The 26,644-nt window shown below is 38.7% G+C and overlaps 2 protein-coding genes and 1 long non-coding RNA gene across 3 annotated transcripts in view; 2 read left to right on the forward strand and 1 right to left on the reverse strand.

Moving 5' to 3' along the window:
• Window positions 1-7,047: 7,047 nt before the first annotated feature.
• On the forward strand, window positions 7,048-13,628 carry LOC125891566 (piezo-type mechanosensitive ion channel component 2-like). Its single transcript, XM_049580940.1, has 6 exons — window positions 7,048-7,225; window positions 8,606-8,701; window positions 12,480-12,581; window positions 12,796-12,841; window positions 13,143-13,302; window positions 13,392-13,628. Exons 1-6 carry the CDS (start codon window positions 7,162-7,164, stop codon window positions 13,626-13,628), a joined length of 705 nt encoding a protein of 234 aa, XP_049436897.1. The 5' UTR covers window positions 7,048-7,161.
• Window positions 13,629-13,803: 175 nt separating this feature from the next.
• LOC125891966 (uncharacterized) lies at window positions 13,804-17,382 on the reverse strand. The gene is made up of 3 exons (XR_007449671.1): window positions 17,264-17,382; window positions 14,572-14,700; window positions 13,804-13,917 (listed from the first exon to the last, which is right to left on the reverse strand). It is a non-coding gene; the product is annotated as an uncharacterized LOC125891966 (long non-coding RNA).
• si:dkey-11f4.7 (piezo-type mechanosensitive ion channel component 2) overlaps window positions 14,133-26,644 on the forward strand; it is a 29,992-nt gene continuing 17,480 nt past the window's right edge. Inside the window, exons 1-19 of the mRNA XM_049581598.1 lie at window positions 14,133-14,270; window positions 14,597-14,695; window positions 14,922-14,963; window positions 15,077-15,209; window positions 15,303-15,457; window positions 17,246-17,512; window positions 18,333-18,441; window positions 18,611-18,732; window positions 19,633-19,692; window positions 21,075-21,223; window positions 21,371-21,535; window positions 22,264-22,305; window positions 22,428-22,460; window positions 22,644-22,756; window positions 22,999-23,174; window positions 23,489-23,665; window positions 23,782-23,946; window positions 25,028-25,228; window positions 25,321-25,525. Coding sequence (XP_049437555.1) covers window positions 15,080-15,209; window positions 15,303-15,457; window positions 17,246-17,512; window positions 18,333-18,441; window positions 18,611-18,732; window positions 19,633-19,692; window positions 21,075-21,223; window positions 21,371-21,535; window positions 22,264-22,305; window positions 22,428-22,460; window positions 22,644-22,756; window positions 22,999-23,174; window positions 23,489-23,665; window positions 23,782-23,946; window positions 25,028-25,228; window positions 25,321-25,525 — 2,269 coding nt within the window. The 5' untranslated portion in view covers window positions 14,133-14,270; window positions 14,597-14,695; window positions 14,922-14,963; window positions 15,077-15,079. The remainder of the gene's footprint in view (window positions 14,271-14,596; window positions 14,696-14,921; window positions 14,964-15,076; window positions 15,210-15,302; window positions 15,458-17,245; window positions 17,513-18,332; window positions 18,442-18,610; window positions 18,733-19,632; window positions 19,693-21,074; window positions 21,224-21,370; window positions 21,536-22,263; window positions 22,306-22,427; window positions 22,461-22,643; window positions 22,757-22,998; window positions 23,175-23,488; window positions 23,666-23,781; window positions 23,947-25,027; window positions 25,229-25,320; window positions 25,526-26,644) is intronic.

Here is a 26,644-nt window from a genome sequence, read left to right on the forward strand (position 1 = left end):
TTGCTATAATAAATCAATGTTCATACACTGGTCCAGTGAGTAGGTTGGTAATTTATTTGAATGAACAAATGGTTTACAAATATAACACTAATAAATACCAACACATACTTTCTGACCCACCTTCTGGACTGAATTTATAAATGCTGTAAAATTTAAACAACATCATGGTTCTTCAAACTAATTATGCTTGAAAATAAAAAGGTTCATAATAGTAACAGAGGCAGGCCACTAGCTTCTTTGCTGTTATGTCTCTTGGCCAGGTCTCCCTTGAAAAAGAGGTTGTTAATCTCAATGGGATCTTCCTGGTTAAATAAAGGTTAATAAAAAACACTAGGTGGCAGCAGTCTTCTAACACTGAGCAGCAGGTTTGGGGTTATTTATTTGCTGCCAACTCAACCCAAACAACTGCATAATTGTCATACATTTGTATGTAAACATGTAAAAACAAAACTGATTTTAAAGTGTTTCCTGAAGTAACTTTACAAAGTTACATTAGCTGCCTGTTAAATCTAAAGCCTGAGTAGACTTAAATGTTCTGGGAAGGTTTGGAGGTGAGATCTTAACATGAAATAAAATAATTTAAAATTCATAATTTACTAATATGTAATTAATTAATGCAAAAATGTAACTACTTTATCTTTCATTCCTGTTGTGTTGTTGGGCTGACTGTTTTAACACATAGTACTTATTAAAAACATCAAGATGTCTTGCTGTTTGTTGAAGCAAACATTTTCTGTAAACCATTATGCATTATATTTACTCTACTGCTGAGTAGCTGATCTGTTTCCTTATTTTTATATGGCTCATGAAAACACCCTGTATCCTGTACCCTTCAAATTCCACCCAGATACATGAACATGTCAAAAAAGCAGGACAGAGGACCAGATGATTTGTCCCGGTAACAGTAAAAGTGAAATGCATCTATGACCGGACTAAAAGCTGTGGTTCACTATTTGAATCCTGCATCTGTCCCCTGGGCTTTGTGGTGGGCTTTGGTAGTCTGTGTTGTGCTGACCTGCTGCTCTCCAGAGCTTGAGGCCAAATCAGTCAAAATCTCTGAGGAGCAACCTCCCATCTGTTAGACTAACATGAAAAACATTACTGCCACACCCGGCTTATCCATGATATGTGATCTATAAATTTCTCTGTACATCAACTAGTAATAATTAATAGATGGAGAGAAAAGACACACAAATAGAAAAGTTTACTATTTGCATCAGCAAAACTCTGAAAAACCTAAATGAAACTAATGTTGCCAAGTCACAACTTCAAGCTTTAAATCACAAATAAGAGATAACGCCCAACAAGGTGTCCATTATCAGGAATTAATGGACAACATGGAAGCCAGTTGCCTCAGGGGAGTCCGCAAGATTTAAAGCCAATAGCATTGTGTATGGTTGACAAACAGTAAATATACTTTGACAGCATGTTTACCAATGTCATTGTTCCCAAATCAGTATCAAGATTTTCACGAAATATACAGCCAGCACATTAATTTAGAAAACTATACTGACATTTTCACTGGGACTACTTAGTTGGTGTGCATTACCAGGAATTAATGGACACTCTGCAGCCGATCAGAATCAGGTTTTTGATAAAATTTTGATTAATTGTTCAGCCCTACCCAAACCACTGTATCATCTGCTGTTAATCAACATTCCTCAACTCCACTTCTTTGCTTGTTTTGTAAACGCTTTGTCAGTGTGTTTACATACACGGACAAGGCATACTATGTAAAAAAATGCTAATTGTAGTAGCCCTTTGTAGACCTGTGTTGCTTCCTATTTAGCTTTTTGCTGTGCTAAACACACACGTTACCCTGAACGTGTTCAGACAAAACATGCATTTGAATTTAAAGCTCCAAATGCTGACTACTTCTCTTGCCCCTTTTCTTTTGTGTCCTTTGCATTCACGGACTTTTCACTCTGTAAACATGCATTCTAATAGTGCACATACTACAATTTGCATACTGTGAGTGCATAGGATCAACAGTCTGGATTTCACTTTTGTCATAGATGGTTGTGGGGAGAAGTGCAGCAGCGATAGAGGTTGGACAATACATAAATATTAGAGGAACTGATGTGAGATTGTTCCTGGCAGCAGATCAATATTAGCTCAGCACTCATCAAAACCATGGCACTAAAAATTTGTAAAAATCACCAAATCATGCATCAGCATGCCAGTTAGTCATTTCTTAACCAAAAGTGATAACATTTTGGGGTATACATGTCTGCATTTCCTCTTGTACACAAAATAAAATAACTTAAAATAAAACTTTTATCATAATCCCAAGGCAAGTGAGAACATCCTAAACAGTTGTCCTCACCTTTCTATCCGTTATGTTTTATAAATAGTCAAACACACACACACACACACACACACACTATATCACGACCCAAGACCCTTTTCCAGCATGTTCACTCACAGCTCTTTTTAACTGCACTGTCATGAAATGTTAGCTGTCGACTCAGCACTCATTGTCATCATTATCAATTTGGCTCTACTGCTGAGGAGTAATTGAGTGTGTGTTTTTTCCTCTCATTGAGTCAGAGGATTTATCTGTCCACAGAGGAGCATCATCTGTGATAATCTACAGACCAATACACACAAGGAATTTATTAGTTTAGTTTAGGCTTGTTAACAAGGTTAGGATCGTCTGGATTGTTTGTGGTGTTAAATGATCAAATGGAGATTTCATAAATTAGATGTTACGGTATTCTGAGCTTTTCCTTAAACTGAGAAGACCACAATGGAGGCTCCTGTTGTCTTGTTGTTTCTCTTGTTATTTTCAGCAGTGTAAAACCCAAAGTTGCTTCAACTCCACTATGGTCACAAAATAGTTTATCATTAATGCAGTAGTCACAAGTAGGTCTCTAAACTAACAATTCATTTCATTAACAATTATCATTTAAAAAATGATTAATCTCTACAATGTCAGAACACTTCACAATCTTAACATATGATTGATTTATGCCGACCATATACTAGAAGACTTTGAAAAGAAAGAAGAATTAAGTCTGACCTCTCACATCTAAAGACAAAGTGAGTTTTGAGTCAAACACTATAATTTTTGTCTGGACATCCTGCAGGGTCAATATTTGCAAGACAACTACATTTATTTTGAGATTATTTCCCATCCTGCTCCTGGTTAAAAAAATTAGGCTAAACTCCCTTTAAGAAATAAGACTAACTTACAATTCCTTACATGTCTACAAAATACAAGATGAAAGGCTTCATATGTCGACAGTATTCTTGTAAATTTGACATCATTATAATCTATAAAGATAAACTGCACTTGTGTATAAACTTTACATTTTGAACTTTGATGATTCAACACACTACCAGCCACCGTTTGGAGGAGACAGTGGGAACAAGAGGTGAACATCTCAAAAATTGAAATTTCTCATGATATAATACTGGTTAGTGGATCAGATACACAGACTCTTGTTCACTCCACAACTTCAACAGTTTCTCCTCCTTTTACACAGTACAAGAGAACTGAGACTTCAGGATCAGAATCTTGCACTCACCAAGTCCCCACCATGTTACTGCTGCCTCCTTTGGTGCTAGAGAGAGCACTGCTATTGGCTCTTGAAAACTTTTACGTTATTTAACTTAACCATTTGCATGAACCAAGTTTAAAAGCTTTTGACAATACTCAACATGTTGGATTTGGTCGGATCATCAAGACAAGAAAAAGACTGACCTAAGAGAGCTGAGAGTTTTATGACCACCTTATACCAAACAATTGAGATCAGAAGAGCATGCACCGACTAAGGTAATACTCATGATGATGATTTTATCCCAACACTGAAAATTTGTTTGTGGGAGTGAAATTGTTTGATTTAAAGGACTGCTTTTTTTTTTTAAATAGTTAAAGATGAATTAATCAGCTGACTGTTGCAGCTCTATTCAAAATGTTATTTCTGCATTCAAATATTTCTGTTGACTACTTCCCCCAGGATTTTATTTTAGACAATTAACTCAGTAGTCCACCCCGTTCCCCAACCAGCATGTGGAAGCACTGCACCACTGAGTTATGTGAGCAGTTTTCCAATATTTCTTGAATTAAATAGATGACACTGGGCTCCATATTACACCTGTGACTGGGAATCTCGTCATCTAAACTGAACCCTCTTCCACTGTGTCCAGTTTTAAGCAAATCTCACTGCTAGAATTAGAAGAGCTAATCTCCCACTTAAACTCCTCCACCTGCCAATTAGACGTTATCTGCACTAGATTTCTAAAAGAGGTATTCCAGACTGTTGCCCCACAGATTTTCTCTATTATCAACTGCTCATTGTCTACTGCTTCTGTCCTATCCACTCCTGAGAAAAACTATATTTGACCCTCTAATTTTCAACTATTTTAGACCAATTTAAAATGTACCTTTCTTGTTGAAAATTTTAGAAAAATCTATTACCACTCACTTAATCGCACACATGAACAACAGTAATACCACTGAACAATATCAATCAGGTTTCCGCACCAAGCATAGCACAAAAACAGCTCTTATTAGGGTCACTAATGATTTACTGATCACTGCTTACTCTGGGGGTTATTCAGTTTTAATTCTGCTTGATCTGAGTTCAGCATTTGATACGGTAGACCAAAGTATCGTTATAAACCGCCTTAAAAATGATGTTGGAGTTAAGGACAATGTTCTTGCCTGGCTTCGCTCCTATCTCTCTGAAAGACCCTTCTCTGTTGTAATGGGAAAATATTCTCCATCCCCAGCCCCCCTCTCTTGAGGTGTTCCCCAGGGGTCAATTCTGGGTCCTCCTCTGTTTTTATTTATATGCTTCCTCTGGGTCAGATAATCTGTAGTTATATTATTAATTTCCACAGTTATGCAGACGACATGCAACTTTATGTTGCGCTGACTGGTAGCGACAGTCTCTCTCTCATGTTATGGCTTGTCTCTCAGATATTAAGTGCATATTCAGTCCAAATTTGAGGTCCTTTTCTTTGGACCCCAAAACCTGACGTGCACTAAAAAAGGAACCTTGGGAACCTGTCTTCCAATGTAAAGTATTTTACCACAATTTGGATGTCATCTTTCACTGTGAGCTCTGTTTCGACAAATAAATAACCAAGGTATTCAATCCTGTTTTCATCAAATTAGAAACATTGCAAAAGTAAAACATTTCTTATCTCAAGCAGATCTTGAAAAAGTCACTTGTGGTTTTATCTCATCACGTATAGATTACTGTAATTCCCTGTATTCAGGGCTCAGCCAAAAGGCCATTTCTCGTCTCCAACTCCTTCAAAATTCAGCTGCCAGACTAATTTAAAGAGACAAGACCTCCTGCCCTTGCGATGCTACACTGGCTACCTGTTAAATGTAGAATTGATTTTAAACTTTTACTAATTACTTTTAAAGCCCTACATGGCCTTGATCCAACATATATCTGTTGTGTGTCTAGTTTCTATCCTTCTTTTATCAACTTTATTATTTATTTATTCTTATCACACACTCTGATTGATCTGGTCTTAGCCTCTGTTCAATATTTGTATTGCTGTTTTTATCTTGATGGTGTATACTACATTATTTGTCTCATAAAGCACTTTGTAACTGTGTTTTGAAAAGTGCTGTACAAATTAAGTTTTTATTATTATTATCATTATTATTAATGTAGTGAAATTACAGTAAATATTAGTACCTGAAAGTCAGTTGATTACACATTCAGCACTTTACTGAACAGTCTCTGAATGAGTCTGAATTCAAACTTTAGCCAGAATGAGGAATACAATTTTTATGTTTTCTAAAACTGTATGTTACAAAGTGCTTTACATTAACGCTATGGAGAATACAATGCACCTGAAAAAACTGAATCAGTAAACAGACAATTTGGAGATTTCAGGTGCTACTGAGTGATACTACAATTCAAGACACAACACTCCAAGCAATTTTTGGTTTCTTACTAGTGTTTTCTGTGTTTTCTTGTACTGTTCCACATTGACTCCGTATTAATGTGCTTCACATTATGAAATTACAGTAACAGTAGACACTACACAGAATCATCATCAGTTCCCTATCTTGAAATTGAATAGACTTTACAGGATTCAAGGCATAAAATCCCTGCTTGAAATGGCAATTAATTAAATTAACAGGCTCTGTCACTGGTAATAAAACAGTAATTAACCTATTTTCCCAACTCACTCCCCTAACACTTGTTCAGTCACAGCTGCTGCTTTAGCAGGTTGATGTTGTTAGTTGCTGTGAAGAACAAATATCATTAGACACACAGGACCAGCAAATTAGATTTTCCTTGGAGGATGGTGCAATGATTTCTCTTATATTTCGGAGTAAATTTAATGTTTTTGCTCGTCTCATTCTTCACATTGATCATTCCCCTGTAGTCACACCAGCTCTTAATGGCCTCACAGCCATGAATATTAGATACACTTCCCTTCACCCCTCAGCTCAAATATGATGAGCCAGCCTGACGCGGCTATACGGAAACAAACACAGTGCTGTGTGAGTATCCGTTTGGGTTTCAGAAATAAAGAAATCAAATTGCGCTTTCACCCTAATGCATGAGTGAATGCAAAGATGTCTGCATACACAGTCAGAGACAGAAAAGACCTTTGAGCACAATCCCAGTCAATGCTGTCATAACACTGTTTGTCAAAAGTTATTGTTTCTCTGTTGCTGTTAGTCTGGTTTTATGTATTAGTGAGGCATGTTTTGCAGTCTTGTAATGATAGCAGATATTCTCTTGAGTGAGATTAGCCTCAATATGAGCATAGTAACAGAGATGCTGGGATATAGCCCATTATGTCCGGGAGAGAGAGAGAAAGAGAGAGAGGTGAGGGAGGGAAAGGAGGGTGTGACAAAAGCAAAGAATGCAGGGAGTCATCACCATACAATTTCAAATCAAGCTTCTTCATTCTCTCAGTGCTGCCTGTCACTGGACTGCCATCATCGTTGTCTTGTTATAGTTTGAGTGTGTTAGACTCCAACTATATTTCCTGTATTTTCACTGCTGTAGTGGAGGATGCTTTGACCGAGGCTGCGTAAATGTTTTTCTGACAAATGTGTGAGCAGGCTGGAGTTTCCCTCCACATTGCTGAGACATTTACTTATTTCTGCGGGCATCTAGAGGGTGATAATATCTAAAGGAGCGGTGCAGGTGTCTCTGACACAAAGAAGGAGATATGGCAGGGGACCTTGTGGTTGGGATGATCTATAACTTATTACTACCACTGCTCCTGCTGATTGGTGAGTCAATGTCTGTTGATTTATTTTTATTTACATGCATTTTGGCTGATAGAAACACTTCTGGTGTGTGTTCAGAGTTTAGTTAGAGAGGAAAAAGGTCATGTTATGTTTAAATATACGAATGGTATTTCTCCAAGTGTTTCAGAATAAGACTCATCTTTACGTTTCTATTGGAGATGCTGAAAAACAGTACTAAATAAAATAATCATGAATTATTTTCCCACAAACTGCTTTCTGTGGTGGCTGCTATTTCTGTATGATATTAGCATTAGGTTCATTTCAATATATTAGTTAGAATTCTTCCCTTTAGTGAAAACTGGTTGTAGTGAAGGTGGTGCATCAATGAGTTGGAGTTGTTGTAATACAGCTAGTGCATGTGTGATTATTGTTGCAGACGGTCGGCCTTTTGCTGAACATTACTGAGGAAATGCACAGCATTGATTCAGTTCCAGGGATTAATATGGCTTTCTATTAGATGCATTCATATCTTATGATATACGAGTTGAGTCTTGAGTGTTGCTATAGAGCCAGCGTTTTGCAAGAAGCAGTGTGTACTGCCAGCTGAGGTCTGAGATAGTCCACGCTGATCACAGGAGATTAACCTGAGCAGCTTCTTTGTATTATACTGTTATACTGTGATCTGAATAGTGAAGTGCACTGCGTAACTTCGACAGTTGTGTTAGACGCTATATGTGGTCTTATGTACCCGTATGTGCAACTACGTGCTGCAAAGTTGGCTCTTAACTTATGAAAAGGTCATTTGAAGATGTGGATATTACATTTCATTTGCTGATAGGCAAAATGTTTAGAGACCGTCAGACAAGTTTTATACTGCTGCCCCAAAGATGTTCTTACAAATGAACAAATATGTCATTTTCTTTTCCTTTCTTTTATTCACCTTAAAAACAGTATGAGGGTCCCTGAACGTTTTTCATGTTTCGTGTTTAACCTCACAGACCTCTCACTGGCGTCTTCATTGTAAAAGCTGTCCAGCCAAGAAATGTTCAATCTCGCATTATTTTAAATTCTAGTTAAGATGCCAAAGTGCTTAAAAGTCACCAAATATACAATTGGCTGAACTACAGGAAATAGTTAATGTATATGACATTGAGATATGTGGTTAATAAATTTAAAGTGTTCCTTGTCGCTACTAATTTTCTTATGGCCACAAATTTAACCTGGTGTTTTAGAATAAGAGAGAGTCACCAGATTGACGTACTGTCGCTTTTAGTGTCATTATGTGAACTAAAACAATCTAAGATCTCCTGTGAGACACATCACTTTGTGTTTAAGACAAATTGTAGTAACTTCATTTTAGGATTTATTTGTATTAGTACAAACATTCAGAATAAAGTGTGTGTTCTTTCCTCTCCACCTCAGCTTCTTCATTCCGCTACAATGGTCTGTCAGTGGTGTACTTCCTGTTTTTGCTCACCTTGCCGCTGTTGCCGAACCCGAGCCTTGTCACCATGAAAGGTGAGAGGGGCTCCAGAGACAATAACATAATATTTATGGTTTTACAGTTTTTTGTTCTGATACAGTCACAAAATGTAAAAGTTGGTCACTTGTGTCTGCAATATGGGATGATCACATCAAAATGAGACCATTGCCCCATGTTACAGATAATTCTTATCGATACTCATTTTAATTTACATTCATAGCTTGAAGCTTTAAATGTCTGTTGTCATATTTTATGATCTCATCACCCTGAAAAAATCATCAAACAAAATCCTCAATGTGAATATGATTTATCAGATTAAATAATTCTTATTTTATTAAATGAGCTTTCTTTAAAGAATAAATGTTATTTAGGTTAAACTGCTGCTAGACCCCCCCCCCCCGTTAATACAGGTATGTGCCTCTTGTTGTGTGTAGCAAGCGGGAGAGCAACCAGTTTTTTGAGTGAAAATGTTTTTGTAAGACTAAATACCAACACAAATGGATGGAAGCCTAATATTTTCTTAAATAAAAACACATTGTCAATTTTGGAATTGCTGGGCTCTATCTTTTAACTCGCAAACAGTCCTACGCAGCCACCACTGGAATGTAATTCTGGTGTAGCCTAATCTTTATCTCCAACTGTGCAGAAATGGCTTGCAATGAACAGACATAAAAAAGATGCTTGGCATTCTTAGGTTGATTTAGAATTTGAATATCATTGTTATTAGGCTTCAAACTGTTTGGTACGGACCTTTTTGAAACAGAGGCCAATAACAATTTCCGCTTTAATTTAGGTAGTATAGAGAAGAGGCTTTAATCTTGTCAAAAATATGAACATTAAACATTTCCTGTGATATTTTATAGTAAATTCCAGGTAGTGTACTTTTTGCACAGCATTGTCCATTTGCATCTGCATGTATTTATGATTGTGTATGATTTAACGCTGATCTGAGCCCGTAAAAAGGAAAAAAATACAAAGACAAAAAAACCCAAACATCTGAACTTTATATTAATTCATTAACTTAGCTGAACTGTAGACACTTAAATAATGAAAATAAAGTGGTAATTGTTCTGTCAAAGTTTGATGTGGAGAAAAACAAAGAGGGAGGGGAGCGGAGATAAAACAATAGAGATTAAGTAAGTGTGTGTGTGCTTGCTGCATGTGTGTGTACTTTCTCTGTATTGATCACTGCATTCTGATGAATTAAAGTATCTGCACCCCTCCCTCAAAGTACTTTGTAAAGGGGATATGGCTGGAACGGTCAAATCAATTATACATAGCCTGGTAATTACAGTGTGGAATTAAAAGATGTGATGTCAGCATTTTGACAGCATTTTTTTTCTTTCTTTCACTGTCCAGCCATTCATCTAAAAACTGTTTGCCTTTCAGCTTGTCTTTGAAAGCTTCAGATCCCACAGTTATCTTCATCTCCCTAATATGATCCTGCTCTCCTTGGGCTAAGTGGTCAAGTGTGTGTGTGTACATCCTGTGTGCATTTGTTTCATGGGTTTTTTGTGCATCCCTATACTTGAGAGAGTGTATGTGTGTCTCCCTTATTGGGAAGCAGAGAGGTTTAAGTGAAACGAAGCTTTTAGTAAAAATCCTGAACATCAACAGCACATTTGCAGACTCAGCTAATGTGGAGCCACATCAGCTAATAATGCTTTTGTACCTCCAACCAATTGATTACAAGCGTCAAACTCTAGACTGAGATTATAAACCGGTGCATTTGTTTGAAAACAAACAAATTCACTGTAAAGCTTTCTGATTCCAGTAAATTCTTATATCTCGTGTAATTTGATAAATAAATTCATATGCATGACATTTGTGTTATTTTGTCTGGATAGGTGCAGACTATCAAAGAGGGATATTATTTATTATTTCACCAAATCAAAATTTAACCTCAAACATTATGGATAGTAACACCACTGGATTGGCTTGCACCAGCTATTTGTAAATCCATGACGTTCTTAGTAACTGTGAGTGAGTTTCAGATGTACTCAATAGGGTTGAGCCATTAAAACTTAGACACATGCCCCTTTTTTGCGCCCTCAGATCCATAGCTGCCAATGTAGATACAGAGAAGGCGTTCTCAAAAGCTAGAATAATGCCATCATGGCGTGCAAGCTGTGCCCTGAGATCACAAAGTTCAATTTTTGGAACGCAGCAGTGTGCACTGCATGTCATATGACCAGGAACAACGAATCACAGCCTGCTGACATCTTCCTTTTCTTCCGTAAAAAACAATCTATGGTATATATAACGGAAAGTTGATTTTGGTGCAGGGCTACCCAGCGCTTTACCATCTGTCCCACGGACGATCCTTTAATATTCACTTTAAAAACAAGACCTGGAGAAAGATCAGCTCTGATCTATAATATGGTGCTGGATTATGGCTGCTCAGCAAAGTCAGGCAATATCTGCATCTGTGCCCTTGATATTGTGCACAAGAGTTCGCATTTTACAGAAGATGCAGCATGTGTATAAGCCCTAGGAATGTTTTGGCTAGTTAAGACTTAGTAATCTGTAAATCAGCTGCTTGAAAAAAGCAATCAATTTTGTAACAGGAAGGCACTGAAGCATTATCATGTTTAACCTAACTTCCAATAATAAAATAGATTTACTTGTTAAACGCAAGTTTCAGACTCTAGAAACATTGCAACACTTATTGGATAGATTGCCATGACCTTTGCTACAGCTATTTAAGGTCCCTGGAGAAATGTTAACAACTTTGGTGATTTGTGATTTTTCCTCCAGGCCACCAGCAGGTCAACATTTTCACATATTCAGTGTCATATCTCAAAAACTATAAATTGACTGCCACAAAATTTTGTACAGACATTCATGGTTCCCAGATGGTGAATCTTAATGAGCTTGGTGATCCCCTGTTTTTTCACTAGCGCTGCCAGCAGGTTGACTTTTTTATTTAAGTTTGAAATATTTGGACAACTATGTGATGGATTGTCAGGATTGGCACAGACATTCATGTTCACTCAAGATGAACTGATCCAGTGACATTAAACTTGCTTAACATTGGTATGTGAAGAAGAAGGAAGAAGGCAGATTGGGGTGGTTAAATGAGTCACAAAACACTGGCTTAAGCATTACAACAGCTAACACTCAGTGCCTTCTGTTTATTTGAAATAAAGTGGAAAGTGTAAGAGAAGTTCATTTCAGGAGTCCGTCATCTTGAAAACTCCACGTGCATAACTAGAATGCACTCTGGTACCCACACTCTTTAGCCAGTTTATTGATCTATGAAAGTGGGGCAGAATCAGTTTAATTTAAAATACTGCAAAGTGTCTATGAGACAATATTCTACTGAAAAATTCCTTGAAGAGAAGTGCTGGGTCTATCAATAAGTTTCTGTCTTCAAGCCAAAAGTCTTATATGTAGTGGTGCTGTCTCTCTCTTAGCATACAGTGTTGTATGTTTGTTTTATCAAAGGTTAATCTCCTGTGAGTAATTTAGGCAGGACAATAAATACAACCGAGTCGAATGGGAGGTCACAAAAACATGAGTTACAGCAACTACCGTGAACAAAACTTTTTAAGTAATTAAAATAGTAAAATCTGAAATTGGTAAAGGTTTCACAACTTTGGACTGCACCAATTAACAGATAAAATTAGCTGAAGATGAAACTTCAACATTTACAGTTGACAGGATGCTCACATGTTCACCTTAAAGTAACTCTAGCTTAGTACACTGTCAAGATATAATTTGTTTTGACTGTATCAAAGACTGAAATTTGTTTGCTCATATCCACTTTGGTTTTGTTTTTTTTTGGTTTTTCTCATTTGCTGCTCTCTTTAGGTAAAACAGGTCAGTTCTTGCGGCTGATCATCTACACCAGTTTGACTCTCCTGTCCCTGCAGTGCTTCATGCAGATCCCCTTCGCCTATATCCCTCCACATGGTAAAAAAAAGGACTTGTGAGACTTCACAGACTAACAGTGTTCTTGGAAAATAAAATTTCTCCAGTCGTGGGAATGGACGTTAATACTGGAAATATTGGTTGAACTGACTGTGAAAAAGGAAGAATTAATATATACTGTATATTGTATCTGTAACAGGAACTAAAGAAATACCTTTGTTCACAACCTGATGACCATTTTTTCTTTTTTTAACAGTTAGTGGCCACTGGGAAGATGTCCTTTACCATTTGGGCATTGTAAGGTATAGGAGCACACCTGACATTCATATATTCTAGGATTTTAGACTGCTTTCACAACTTTCTAGTTCAGCTGACTTCAGTGCAGTATGAAAATCGACGTATTAAGGCCACAAACTTATGAATTAGTGAATTTTTGTTGCCACTGTTATATAATATGGTATGGTAGTACCAATAATATAATACTAACAAATAACATACACACTTTTTATCTTGAGAAAGTCTCAGCAATTTGACCATCATACCTTTCTGGTATGAATGGAGATCAGTGGAGGTCAAACCATGATAATGCTTGTGTCTTTTCAGATTCAGCTCGGTTGACGCTGGGAACATCGTGCGACTCCTGGCCCCAGATGTGTTCCTACTCTTCTCCTCTCTCTTTGTACTGAGGCTATGCCGAAAGCTACTGCGCGCTGTGCCACAAATCAGTTTGCATGAGAACGGAATACCGCCGCCTGACCCTGAGGTAACTGCGAGCACATATCAACTGTTATAACTTTACATTAGGTTAAGAAAGCACATTGATTACAATCTGATTGTTCATGGGTCTGACAGGAAGCGGAAACCTCTGAAACTGAGTCTGATGGAGGAAGTGACACAGAGGGCTCGTCCTTTGACAGCTCAGATGTGACCACGATGCCGGTTCAGTCGGGTCCGCCCCAGTTTGTCCAAAAGCTGATAGTGTTTGCAGCTGGAATGAGGCTGCTGCTGTCAGCAATCATGAACACAGCAGGGAAAGTGGTGGTGACCTTGCTGCTGGGGCTGGCAGGTACAATACAGCAGCTGGTCTGAGCATGCAGGTGTAGTGTAGTTTTCAAATGTTGAGAAGTTTTGTCTATTTCATGTTTTTGTAATACTGTCTATGTGTGTGTACAGGTATCACGCTGCCATCTCTTACCTCAGGTGTGTATTTCGGGGTGTTTCTCGGGCTGGTGTGGTGGTGGGTATTCAGTCGCTCCATCAGCCTGCTACTCTTCAGCTCCTTGTGTGTAATGATGGCCATCTTCAGCGGAGGACACCTTCTGGCTCTGTACCTCTACCAGCTACCTCTGTCTCAGGAGCTCGTGCCACCAGATGATGTCTACGCCAGGTACAGAAGTCATCAAAAAAGATGATTAGACTGACTTATGCACTCTTCCTAAAGTCTGACATTCAAGCTCACAAGTATTGTTATTCCTCTCTCTAATCTAACTCTCTCTTCAACCATCTCTCCTTTCACTCATCCTTCCCATCTCCATCTTGCACTCCTTCCTCTCTACCTGTCCCAGGTTGTTTGGTATGACAGGAGTGATCAGAACCAACAGTTCAGACCCGCACTCTCTTGGTCTGCACCCACATGTAAGCTGGCCTGACTTCATCAACCCTTTGGTTCTACTGCTGCTCTACTACACATTGGTGGCTTTGCTGCACAAATGGGTCCACATAACAGAGGAGGTGTGTGTAATTGTATTTGTGGAACTTTGTTCTATAGATAGACAGTGTTTGTGTGTATTGTTGGGGCTTCACAGGAATATTTCATGTTGGGCTACAAATACATGGACTAGTCACTACTCTACTACTGCAACTACGATATGGGCCTCTTTAAGCATATTACTGGTAATCTTCTAGCTAATGCTCGAGGGCTGGCAATGGAAAATACTACTACTACTACTGACATACTATGATTACTGTGAGTGCTGAAGATACGGGCAAATAAACTTCACACAAAAGTCAAGACAATATTAACTTACACTACCTTTAACAGCAGTTGCATTTCTCAGGATACTGTTGATGATGAGGAGTGTGAGAGTCCAGTAGAAAGTCCAGATGCTCCTCCAAGCTTCTCCAGGGTCCTCTACGTCTCAGGAGATAAGCAGGAGGTAACCTACAAACATGGATATGTTTCTCCTTAGTTGTATTGCTGGTTCACAGGAATATTGTTCATGTATTATGCCAGTGATTAGAATTCTACCATTGTGTTTATTGTTAGCTGTTCTGTACAGACACAGATCTACTGCCATTTTACCTCCAACCTACACCAGCAGCATTTCAAAACAGGTCTCCTACAATATTTCATAGTCACCCAAAGATTCTCTGTATTTGCAGCTTTTAAGCAGTACGGACGACGAAACCTATCTACCTGATGAGGTGAGTTAATTTATTGATAAATACGGTTTTTGTGCATTAATCATGACTGATAATAAGTTGAGCCATGTGAACACTGCTCTAAATTTACAGTGTGATGCACTTTCTTTCCTCAGCCAATGATTTTGATCGCAGGGAGTTCCTGGGAAGATATCCATACAAATGATCTGGGATCGCTGTTAGGAGGGGCAGGGTACACAAACTGTTGCCCTCCACCAGAGTATGAAGGCAAAGACTCCCCATCACATGGTAACCACTACGCTCAAATATCTAAATACATGACCTCAGTTACCTAACTCTTTCACTTCACTTTTCTTTAACTTTCTCCCTCCCTTGTGCTAGAGACAGAAGGCGAGGAAGAAATGGCCGAAAAGAGTGAGGAGGACCTGAGGACTCTCACAGAGACTATACCTCCACCCTCAGGCCCAAGTGGCCTGGTCATCTTTGGACGGCTGGTGCAAAAACACAGCTATGTCAGCGCCCTTATCATCATGATGGTAAACTATACTAACACCGATTTAAGTTTGTGTCATGAGTTTTTTACCAACTACGACCAGTGCCATCACATCAAGTCAACAGTAGAGAACAAATCTGAAAAGCAAAAAATGTTCCGGTGTAGGTGAAGCATAGATATAAGATATAATAAGATAAGAAAGGTTCATATACTTTATATGCTACTGCAATACAAGGGAGTGACCACAGAGGTTTGAACATATAACAGGATTCCCACACATTTTAATAGACAAAATTTAAAAACTTTTCCATGACTTTTCAAGAACCTATAATAACATTTCCATGACCATTCACAACGCATAACACAAACAGAGCTGTATAGTATACTTTACACCAAATCAGAATTACAGTCTTATTGGCAGTCCATACACACAAAGCAGTAGAGCTGCCGGAGTGTGGAAGTGACAGCTGACAGTTTGATTGGCCCGTTGGTTAATTTGTCAAAAAAAAAAAAAAAAAAAAAAAAAACTATGCTCTGTACCTTTGAACTACCATGCTCCACTTTCAGAGCAGTTAAATTTAAGTGTGCATTGGTGCTCCAAGTCACAATTGAGTGCCCTAGGCTCCCTGTGTCAATTGCTTCATCACAAAAAGTGGAACAATTTAAAAGTAGTAGGGCACAGTTATGGAAATGTGTGTTCTTGTCCCACTTGCCCAGTGTTGTTCAGGCATATCAGATTCAAATGCTATTCAAACGTAATTCCAACTAGTTGGCATATATGATGAGGAAACGTAAGATAAAAAGAAAATAGAGAAACGTACATAATGGTATACAAAAAGTCATGCATTGATGCATGTTACAAATACTTTAAGTCAAAAGCTGGTCTACAAAAAATAAATTCACCATGATGTTACATTATGTGAAAGGTTATCCACAGAAGATTACTGTTACAATTTAATTACACATAACAAAATCCCACAACTCTTCGAAAACTTTCAAGGATTTTGCGAATTCTATAACTTTTCCAGGACTGGAAAACAAGATTTATTTCATTTAATGACTCTTTCAGGTTTTTCATGACCCAGGAAGCCCAATAGAGGTATGAAATACTATGAAAATGTAAAAATCTTTTTTTTTTTTTTTTAACAAAGGATCTCTGTAAGGTAGATTTGTTTATACATACATGTAACTGTCTTTTATTATTATCAATCTGTCAATTTTGTTTCAAATTATTGATTATAATTCAGAAACATAAATTTCCCAGAACCAAAAGTGATGTCCTCAAACTGCTTGTTTGGTCAAACCAACAGTCCAAAACCAAAAAGATATTAAATTTAAGAACACACCAGAGAATTTTTTTTTTACAATTTTGATGGATAAATGACTGAAACGATAATTCGATAATCATAATGGCTGGTGATTAATTTTCTTTGACTGACAGACTAACTTTTGGGTGAGTAAAAGTTAGCTAGCTAACTTTAGTCAGTAGACTACAGTACAATACGCTGTTAGCATTAGCAAAGTTAGCTAACGTTATAATGGGGTGGATTTATACAAGTTATTGCCAATTTAGATTTAACCATCTGATATAATCTAAACATAAATTCAACAAATTCATCAGAAAACAGCATAGACATTAGCCTTAACTTAAAATCTTGTGTTTAGCAAGATTGTTAGCTAATGTTAACATTAACGTTAGTTAGCTTAAAATGACCGTTAGCTGTCACCATTAGCGAGCATAAAGTGGCATTAAAAGAATAGTGCAAAAGCATAAAATTAATTGCTGTTTGCTGCCATAATGTCACATTATCGAAAATATGTTGTCTTTTAGATATGGAGTATCACCTACAACAACTGGCTGACTTTTGCCCTGCTGGTGTGGTCCTGTATAATTTGGATGATGAGGGACCGGCGGCGCTACGCCATGATGTCCGCCCCGTTCCTGGCTGTGTATGGGACCGTCCTGGTGGTGCTGGGCTTCGTGAGCGGGCTGCGTCTGAGCCGGGCCGAGCTGTACCCAGGCCTCCCCCCCGCTGTCATAGTGGACTTCGACCTGAACAGCTATCACCCTGCGACCTGTGTCCACCTGGGAGCAAAGGTGAGGCAGGGAGAAGGATAAAGTGACATGAAAATACTTTTGTTGACCTTTATTAAAAACGTCATGAGGTCACTGAATTGTTTGAAAGAGAAAGCACAAGTAGAAAAAGACAACTACTGTATATTGCTAATTAAGCTACACTTCTTTCCATAGATAGAGCTTGTGTATTTCTTTCATGTTAGAGCACCTAAAACTTCAATTTTTTATCTTTCACATTAAATAAGCAAGCAGCAAATGTTTTAAATTGTACAGTCACACTAATCTGCCTCATTTCGACTGTGTGGGGTCAGATTTATATCCCAGTTACTGTCATCAGATTCTGATTTTGATTTTTAGATTTTTAAATTGGTGCATGAAATACCACACATGTTGGACCAGTGACGGAAATATTCCATGAGGAATAAACAAGGATTGTTCAACCTATCTCAGATAATATCATGTTCATGTGCACTTATAGTAAGAGACTGATTAAGAAAATGGGTTTTCGGGGTCTTTAAAGCAGATGGGACAGGAAGCACATCAGTTAATCTTCTAAGCATTTATAGTATTGACCAGCTGCCAATTAGACACTTTAAGATCAATTAATTCAGTTTAAACCTCTCACCTAATCAAAATGTCAACTGCACCAACAGATCACACTCTGAGAACAATGCTTTGACGGTTTATTTATTGTAATTTCTTCTTTTGGTGGCTCTCCAGATTATATTATAGCTCTTACACAATTATTAATTGGTAGCTAACTATGTTTACTGGAGCAGATTGTAAGACTGTGAGTGTACACTGATTGTTTTGCACTCATGATACACTGTGTGCCCTGCAGGTCTTCTACAGCTTCAGCTTTTGGTTGATGTTTCGTCAGCAGCTAAAGGAGAGACAGCAGGAGCAGATGTTAAAGGGGGAATCTCTAGATGACGTCAAAGTCGTGCCACGTAATTCTTAAATTGGTTTTACAAAGATTATAGCTACTGTGTTAGAGATTGAAATTAAGTTTGATGTAATGTAAGACCGTTTTAATCATGAAAAACATCCTGACATGTTACCAGGCTATATGACTGACTTCAGTTTAATGAAAGTTCCTCTTGGTTTCCTCCTTATCAGCTGAGGAAAGTCCACCATCACCTCTGGCTGCAATGCTGATCTCAGGAGTGAAAGGAATACTAGTGAAATACTGGATCCTCTTCTGCTGCTCCATGTTCTTTGTGGTCAGCTTCTCTGGAAAGGTATCTATTAACAGACTAAAAAACTAAGAATGGGCAAAGTCCCGCTCATGATATGTGTCTAACCAAACTTTCCTACACACTTCATCTCTGGGTTCTGAGGGCTATATGAAGTTAGGAAGCTACAGTGAAGGTTGCTGTAATAAGAATGGCATTATAAGCTGCATACCTGAATTATTCTGGTGAAGGCTTCAGGTCGAACAAGGGTACAGTTATTTGTTCTGATAATCTTTCTTCATTATTGTCAGCATTCTGTCCTCTGCTGTGGTGACCAGATTTTCCCACAGTGGTTCTTAGTTTCAAAAAGAAAAATTACCGGGTGCTCATGGGTGTAAAGTAGTAAACTCAAGGTGGACGCCCCGAAGAAGACCCAGTGTGGGTCGAAACCAGTCGGTGTTCTCCTTTTGTGATTTTTAAATTTGATATGCCCTATCTATGTTAAGCATTTTAAATATACATCCACTAGTGTGCCTGAAGTTAGCCCAGTTGCTGTCCTTTGTCTATAGTGATAGTTTGAAGTATCCGTAATCCAATCAGTCACCATTCCACTTCACACAATGTGCATTTGTCTTGTCAAACACCCAACATGAAAAAAAAGACACACTTTAATCTTCGGTAGATTAGGGAAGCCATTAAAACATCATCTATCGCAAAACTTTTACACGAACAGTACTCGAGATGGTGTACATGATTGCATAGGCGACAAAACAAAATATGAGGTGAAGAATGAAGAAAGAAAAATGTTTGGGTTTTTTCGTTCTTCTTCAAAGAATATTAATAACTGCATGCAGTCTCAGGAGTTTTTCTGGGTCCAGAAGTTCATTTAATCTTTGGTATATTTCCTGTATGTCGTGCAAGTAAAAGTTAACTGCTCATCATCTTGATCATGTTTCACTTGCGTAGGTGGTCGTCTACAAGATCCTCTACATTGTCCTCTTCCTCTTCTGTCTGGTCCTCTACCAGGTTAGTGATTTTAGTGATGTGGCTGCCAACATTTACTCTGTCTTTTGAAATGACGAAGTGATGGAAGACTTTACCAGTGAAGCTGTAACTTAGAGAATACGAGGATTGGACAATATATTGATATTATATCAATATTGAGATATGAGACTAGATATTATCTTAGATTTTGGATATTGTAATATCTTAAGTGTTGTCTTTTCCTGGTTTTAAAGGCTGATGTACAGTAAGGTGATGCCATTTTCTGAACTTACCAGAGTGTTCTAGCTGTTTTATTATTTGTCTTTACTCACCTGGTTATTATTTCATTGTGTAAATACTTGTTTTGTGGTCTTGTGTAAAGACCAGTCAACCCTGTCAAATTACATGTGTGTTACTCCTCGGAGTGAAAAATTGACTATTATTCATACATTTATTTTTTGACTAGATGACAGGTAGAAATTTAATACTGAGATTGCAGGGCTCAATAACCAGGGAGGAAATCTGCTTTAATAGTTGTAGTACATTGTTGCCTTACACACATCACTATAGTTTCAGGTTAGTGGCATCTTCCACTGTGATGCGTTGACTCCTAAATCATCATCTGGGAATCATACAGCTGCTTATGTATAAAATTGTGCAGATCGTATTTAAACTCTGGAACACACACACAAACAGACCATGTGCTCCTCATCGATACTATTTTACAGTTAAAAGTATTGATTATGACTCATAAACACACACACGTCTTTTTTTGCTGCTGTTTCCCCTTTCTTAAGTTTCTGCTGACCTTTTAGAAACACGGTAGGCACTTACAGGAAGGCCTAATGGCTGTGGAGGCGACGCAAGTCAAGACAACCAGACACCATTTGTCTGTTCGGTCAACATCAGCAACACCCCGGTGTTTCACAGACTGGAGTGTGAGGGGAGAGGAATATGGGCAACACAGTTCTAACTGAACATTCAGGACAGACTGTGTTTTAGGGATTACGATAGAAGAAGGAAGAGCTGCATGGCTCTGATGGCCGATTCCCAGCCCAATGTGTATCAACTCGGGGTCTTCATCAGAGTGCTGTTGAAGACCTGGAGTCGATACATCTCGTTCAGTTAGATTGCCTATATGTTTGAAAAATGAATTAATATTATTTTTTCACTGAAGACAGAGTACCCTGTTTTTTCTCTCTGGTTCTCTGCACCCCTTAATATCAAGCAAGATCCTGTATTTTGTGTTTTACAATGTTTTGTTTCATTACTGGAAGTCAAAGTTTTTGTGAGTTTTGACCCTGACACACGCAGTTATTAAACACAGAAACAGGAAATTAAATTACAGTGAGTGAAAATAATGAGGTTAAGATCTGTAGCTTCAGAGAGAAGGTACTGTGTGACTTTGTTTTCTCTGCCCTCAGGTCAGGTATGACGTGTGGCGTCGGGTCCTGAAGACATTTTGGGCGGTGGTGGTTGGTTACTCCATGGTGGTGTTGATAGCCATCTACATGTACCAGTTCAGAAGTGTATCTGGGCTGTTCAGACAGATCATGGGCATGTCAGAGGATGGGTGAGTGTGTGTGTGTTTTGGCCTAAGTTTTTGAATCTTTCTTTAGTTCATTTATTCATTCATTTAATGGTGAATTTTCTCAGACCCATACAGCAGCCTGGGGCCCTCTCATCAGTTATAATTTTACTACCCTGTTTGACTTTACAGTCTTCGAGACATTGGTTTGGAACGGTACAACACAGTGGAGCTGTTTGCACGTATTCTGCTTCCTGCTGTGTTCCTTTTGGCTTGTATCCTCCAGCTGCACTACTTCAACTTGGACTTCCTGACTCTCACTGACCTCGACAATGTACCTGTCAGACAGGCTTCCAGGTAAGATGGCAAGAATATGTTCAGACAGGAAAAGAATGTCCTATTCAAATGGTGACTGTCAAGTCACTAAAGGACTGCAACTAGGAATTATTGTTATTTTCAATTAATCTGTCAATTGTTTCTCAATTATTCGATTAGTTGCTTGGTATATAAAATGTCATCTGTGAAAATGCTGACCAGTGTTTCCAAAGGCCCAAGGACCTCAAATGTCTTGTTTCATCCACAACTTAAAGATACAGCATGCCGTTTACTGTCACAGTGGAGTAAAGAAGCCAGAAAATATTCACATTTAAGGAAATTCTGTATTTTTTTTCCCCTTAAGATATTACTCACACTGATAAATCGATTATCAAATTATTTTGGATTAATGGCAGTATTGCTTAACATGTCTAGCAAGTAGAAATAAATTCACAGTGACTTATAAAAAAGCACAAAATCACTGCAAAGACTACAATGAGTGAGTTACATCTGATAATTATTAAACAGCTAATGTGGCAAACTATCTCTGTAAATCAGAACAGTTTTTCTGACAGTTAAGTAAAGATTAATTACAGATCCTACTTCATTCTGTATAAATCAGTACCATTGCTGAACAGAAGTGTGATTCTTTCTTTGATGTTAAAACAAGCACTCATTGTTTCTGTATGTATTTTATGTAAGTTGCAGTTGACTGCTGAACATTTTGTTTATCTGTCTCATTTGTCTGTTTCACCCTTCTCTCCACCCAGAGAAGCAGAGCTCAAGAGTTCAGTCAATGTGATATCTGACACGTAAGAGACACGTAATTAAACATTAAGTTAATTAGAGATGTGACGCAGAAATGATTATTGATTTGCAATGTCAGTAATACTCACTATGATTTTTAGATGTCTCTCTTTCATTTAATTCCCAGCATTAAAGAAAACATTGAAAAGTTCCAGAAAAGGTAAGGCTGTTGTTCAGCTCTTGATTTTGTTGATTGCAGATCAGCATTTATGTCTACAGAAACATACTATGTTATACTTATTTAGTATATAATTCATATTCATACATACTGTGTGTGTTAGTAGTGAGTGTGGTTTTCCAATAATTGTGTAAATATTTAAGATATATTCCTGTCGTTCTCCAGGCTTGTGAAGGAGCAAATGGGAAATGCGAAAAGTCAGGAGACTCTGGACAGCGTCGGACTACAAACCTCCTCCGAGAGAGGAGCTGATGAGCAGGAGGAGACAGCAGAGGAGGGTAACTACAGCTCAAGACCAGAAAATGGCTCTTCAGCCTTCTTTTGTTGGGTCAGTTAGGAGTGGGACAAATTATTGACATGGCATGATATGACAATGTGCCTTCTTATCAGAACATATATTTCCTACACTGTTAGTTTTCCCTCTTGAGTTATGCAGATATCGCAATGTATCATATTTGTCTTGGCATTAGTTGCTGGCAGAGCTTATGTCTGATATCCTGCTACCTTCTCTCCCTCCCAGAAACTGTCCCCAGCCCTCCTGAGGACAAGTGGGTTGTGATAGTGGACAGGGCAAGCCTGCTGCTCGTTCAGTTTCTGTCAGGACTCCACAGGCTGCAGGAGCTTAGCTGGAGGCTGCTGGAGCTCCACAGCCTCAAAATCGTGTCCTCCGGCATCATATGGGTGTCACTGCAAGAGGTGGGATGATTGCACTTTGCTTGTGTGTGTGTGTGTGTGTGTGTGTGTGTGTGTGTGTGAAAATGTGTAGGCATGTGTCTTTATACAAATTGCAGAAAATACAAAGAACAATCCTCTGATGTTGATTTACTCTGTGCTGGTTTTAAGGTTATAAAAATGGTTTATTTAGCTTCATCTACACCTTTCCTTCATGCCAGAAGTGGAGGTAAAATTAACCAACGAAATGCAGAAATTTTAGCCATCAGCCGTCAAATGAGGTATCATGTGCTCATCCATGTAATTCAGAAAAAGTGAAAGGTTGTGATTTTTCACAGGTGTCTCTGATGAACTTGCTCTTCCTGGTTCTGTGGGTGTTTGCACTCCCGTTCCCACGGTTACGACCAGCGGCATCCAGCATCTCTGCTGTGTGGGCCTGTGTCATGGTGGTGTGCAAGATGTTTTACCAGCTCAAAGTCATCAAACCTCTCGATTACTCCTCCAACTGCACAGCTGTGAGTGTCCATAACTGTGTGTTTGTAACAGTTATCCAAAATGTACATAATGCTCTGTCGGCAGGCAGTGCAGCTGGATCACCTGTCAGTGGGCTTTGACGTTGTTTGTCTCTCAGGGTCTGGTGCCATCCAACAGCTCGGGCTTGGATGATGGAACAGAGCTGAGGGGGAACCTGATGGAGCTGCTCAAGAGGTCTGTTCTCTACATCGAGCCTGTAGACCCCATCTACTGGTGTGGAGCGCTGCGTAAATGTGAGGGCAGGATCCTCCCTTGTCTCAGGGTATGGTGACACAGCTGCCAAAGTCTTAAAACTTTATATCTGTGAAATTTCTTTTAAATCAAAACCATGACACAAAGCTGCTTTTACATTCCCTTATATAAGATACACCCAACCAGGTTTATGCTCTAGCGCAGTGGTTCTCTACTGGTGGGTCTTGGGTCCATTCTGAATGGACCGCAAGTGACTCAAAACTTGTCAAGTTTGTAAAAAAAAACACACTTTATTTTGAAGTACAATGAATTTCTGGCACAGAGCTTTCATTTTAATGTGCCATTTCCTGCTTTAGATTGAGTGACTATCAGACAGCTACTCGACAGAGACAGCAAATTTGCTCGATGACATGGCCAAACAAAAGTATGAGGCTGAATGTATTAAACTGTGTGGACCTTGAACTAATAACTAAGGAAAAATCTGGACCCCATGGCTGGACCAGTTGGGAACCACTGCTCTAACGCACTCTGCCATGCATTTACTGTAGGTAAAACTGTAAATCCTTTGATTAGTTTTTTGTAAGAAGGCAAAGTAAGCTCTTTGTTATGAATCTTAATGAGATGAAGACAGAGGACCAGGACAAAACAATAAAAGGGTAACTCTGGTTGTCTTGATGTGTCCAGGGCCGAGTCATGCCTTGTGAGATTTCAGAACGAGTGACGTTTTTGAGTGACACTTAGACAAGATAACAAACAGACCAGATCAAGCAAAATGTAAAGAGACACTTTAAATAGCAATTTGAGCCTGTGGCCAAAATAATCCCTCTTAATGGAGATACAGTGATGGTGCACATTTGCCCCATTCACATAGATTTGGTTGCATTGTGGGCGTTATGGGGTTTACACCAGCTGCCCTCTCTATTGGCATTGGACAGGTTTCAAAAATAGTTGTTAACGTCAGTCACTTAAACACAAAAAACATGGGAAAATAGGGTTCAGGTTGAAAAATGCCTAAGTTATTAAACTGAACTCTAGTTTTAATTTAAGAGACACAGATCGAGTTTGAATTGGTTGAAAATCATCCCACAGTTGGACCAATGGTTTGTGTCCCAGGTCAGTTTTTCTCTAAAAAGTGTTGTTCTATGGTGTAGAACCATCTGATGGTGCTCGGACTGCTGGTGTTTGAGGCTACCGTCCATCGGCACCAGCTCTACTTCCGTCTCCATAACGACCTGAAAACCCCGCCCTTCAGTATTATCTTCCAGGGCATCACGAGACAGCACCTGGACCATGGGGTCCTGCCCTGCATCAAGTACTTCATCAACTTCTGCTTCTACAAGTTTGGACTGGAGGTACTTCTTAGGGGCTGAAGTGTGTTTGTCTTTGTGCCTGAACTGTTTAAAGTATTTGATATGACTTCTTAACATGCAACACTTCTGCTTAGATCAGTTTAATCGTGGCGGTCAACGTGATTGGTCAGAGGATGGATTTCTATGCTCTGCTACATTCCTGCGCCTTATTGGCTGTTTTGGCAAGGCGACGCAGGAAGGCCATTGGGGAGGTGTGGCCTAAATACTGCTGCTTCACTGCAGGGCTCATGGTGCTGCAGTACCTGCTCTGCATTGGCATCCCCCCTGCCATCTGTGTTGGTATGGACTTTCTAATAATTATGTGACTTTTGTAGAAGTAAACTTTTGATACAAATATGCATCGTTTAAATTCAGCTCCTGAAAACTATAACATTTGCTGTTTTTAACACTTGGGACCAAATGCATAAAACTCTTTTCACAATAAAACTGTGTGTATGCACAAAGACAGACATTTGCATGCACACTCTTTCATCAAATTTATAAAAACACATCTACGCCTAATTCTGTTTTCTAAATCCCAATCACTGTAAAGCACATGTACAAGCCTCATTTCCACTCCCACAGATAGCTTTGAATGGATATAGAAACGTCTGGAAACACCTGTTTGGATATTGATAGTTGTGCCTCCTCCACCTCTCCTTGAGTGTTAGTCAATGAGAAATATGGCGAAGAAATTACAATTCAGCTTTGGCTCCAGCACCTTGCTGATTTGACAGGTGCATGAGCAGCTGTCATTACACATTACTTTGGTTATTTGTAACATCCACACCACTAACTCATTACATGTTTCTGCAGACCATAATTGCAGTTAGACCTCCATCGTCTTTATTATTAAATGTCAGAAGGACGATCAATATCATTCATAGTGGTCATGCTAAAAGTGACTCTACAAGTGCTTCATAATTTAGGACTAAATGAAGACATTAACACAGGGAGATAATAACTCAACTGTAAATAAATGAAAAGAAAGATGAAATCCATCACTCATAAATAACTTAAAGAGGACCTATTCTGTCATTTTCAATCCCATCCCTGTATTTTGGGTTTCTGCGAGAACATGTTCACATGCTTTAAAATACTGTCTGTGCTGGAACACCTGTGCTCACCCTCTGTCTCAGATGCTCAGACTTTAACACCTGTGTCTTTGAGCCCCTTTCTCCATAAAAAGCCTAGTCTGCTCTGATTGGTCAGCGTGTCCGGGCCTTTCGCATCTCTGCATCTCTGCACCGTTATTGCAGCATAGCAGTACTTTACATGGTGAAAAAATTTCAATGAAAGCATCTTAATACAACCCCATATGTTATAGCAGGAACATGATCAGAAATCAGGGGAAATTTAACAACACTGGCAACCAAGATTACATGTTTCCTTGACATTAGCATGTAGATACATGTAGCA

This window comes from Epinephelus fuscoguttatus, linkage group LG7 (genome assembly GCF_011397635.1).
Source record: "Epinephelus fuscoguttatus linkage group LG7, E.fuscoguttatus.final_Chr_v1".
In the NCBI taxonomy this organism is placed as follows: Eukaryota; Metazoa; Chordata; class Actinopteri; order Perciformes; family Serranidae; genus Epinephelus; species Epinephelus fuscoguttatus.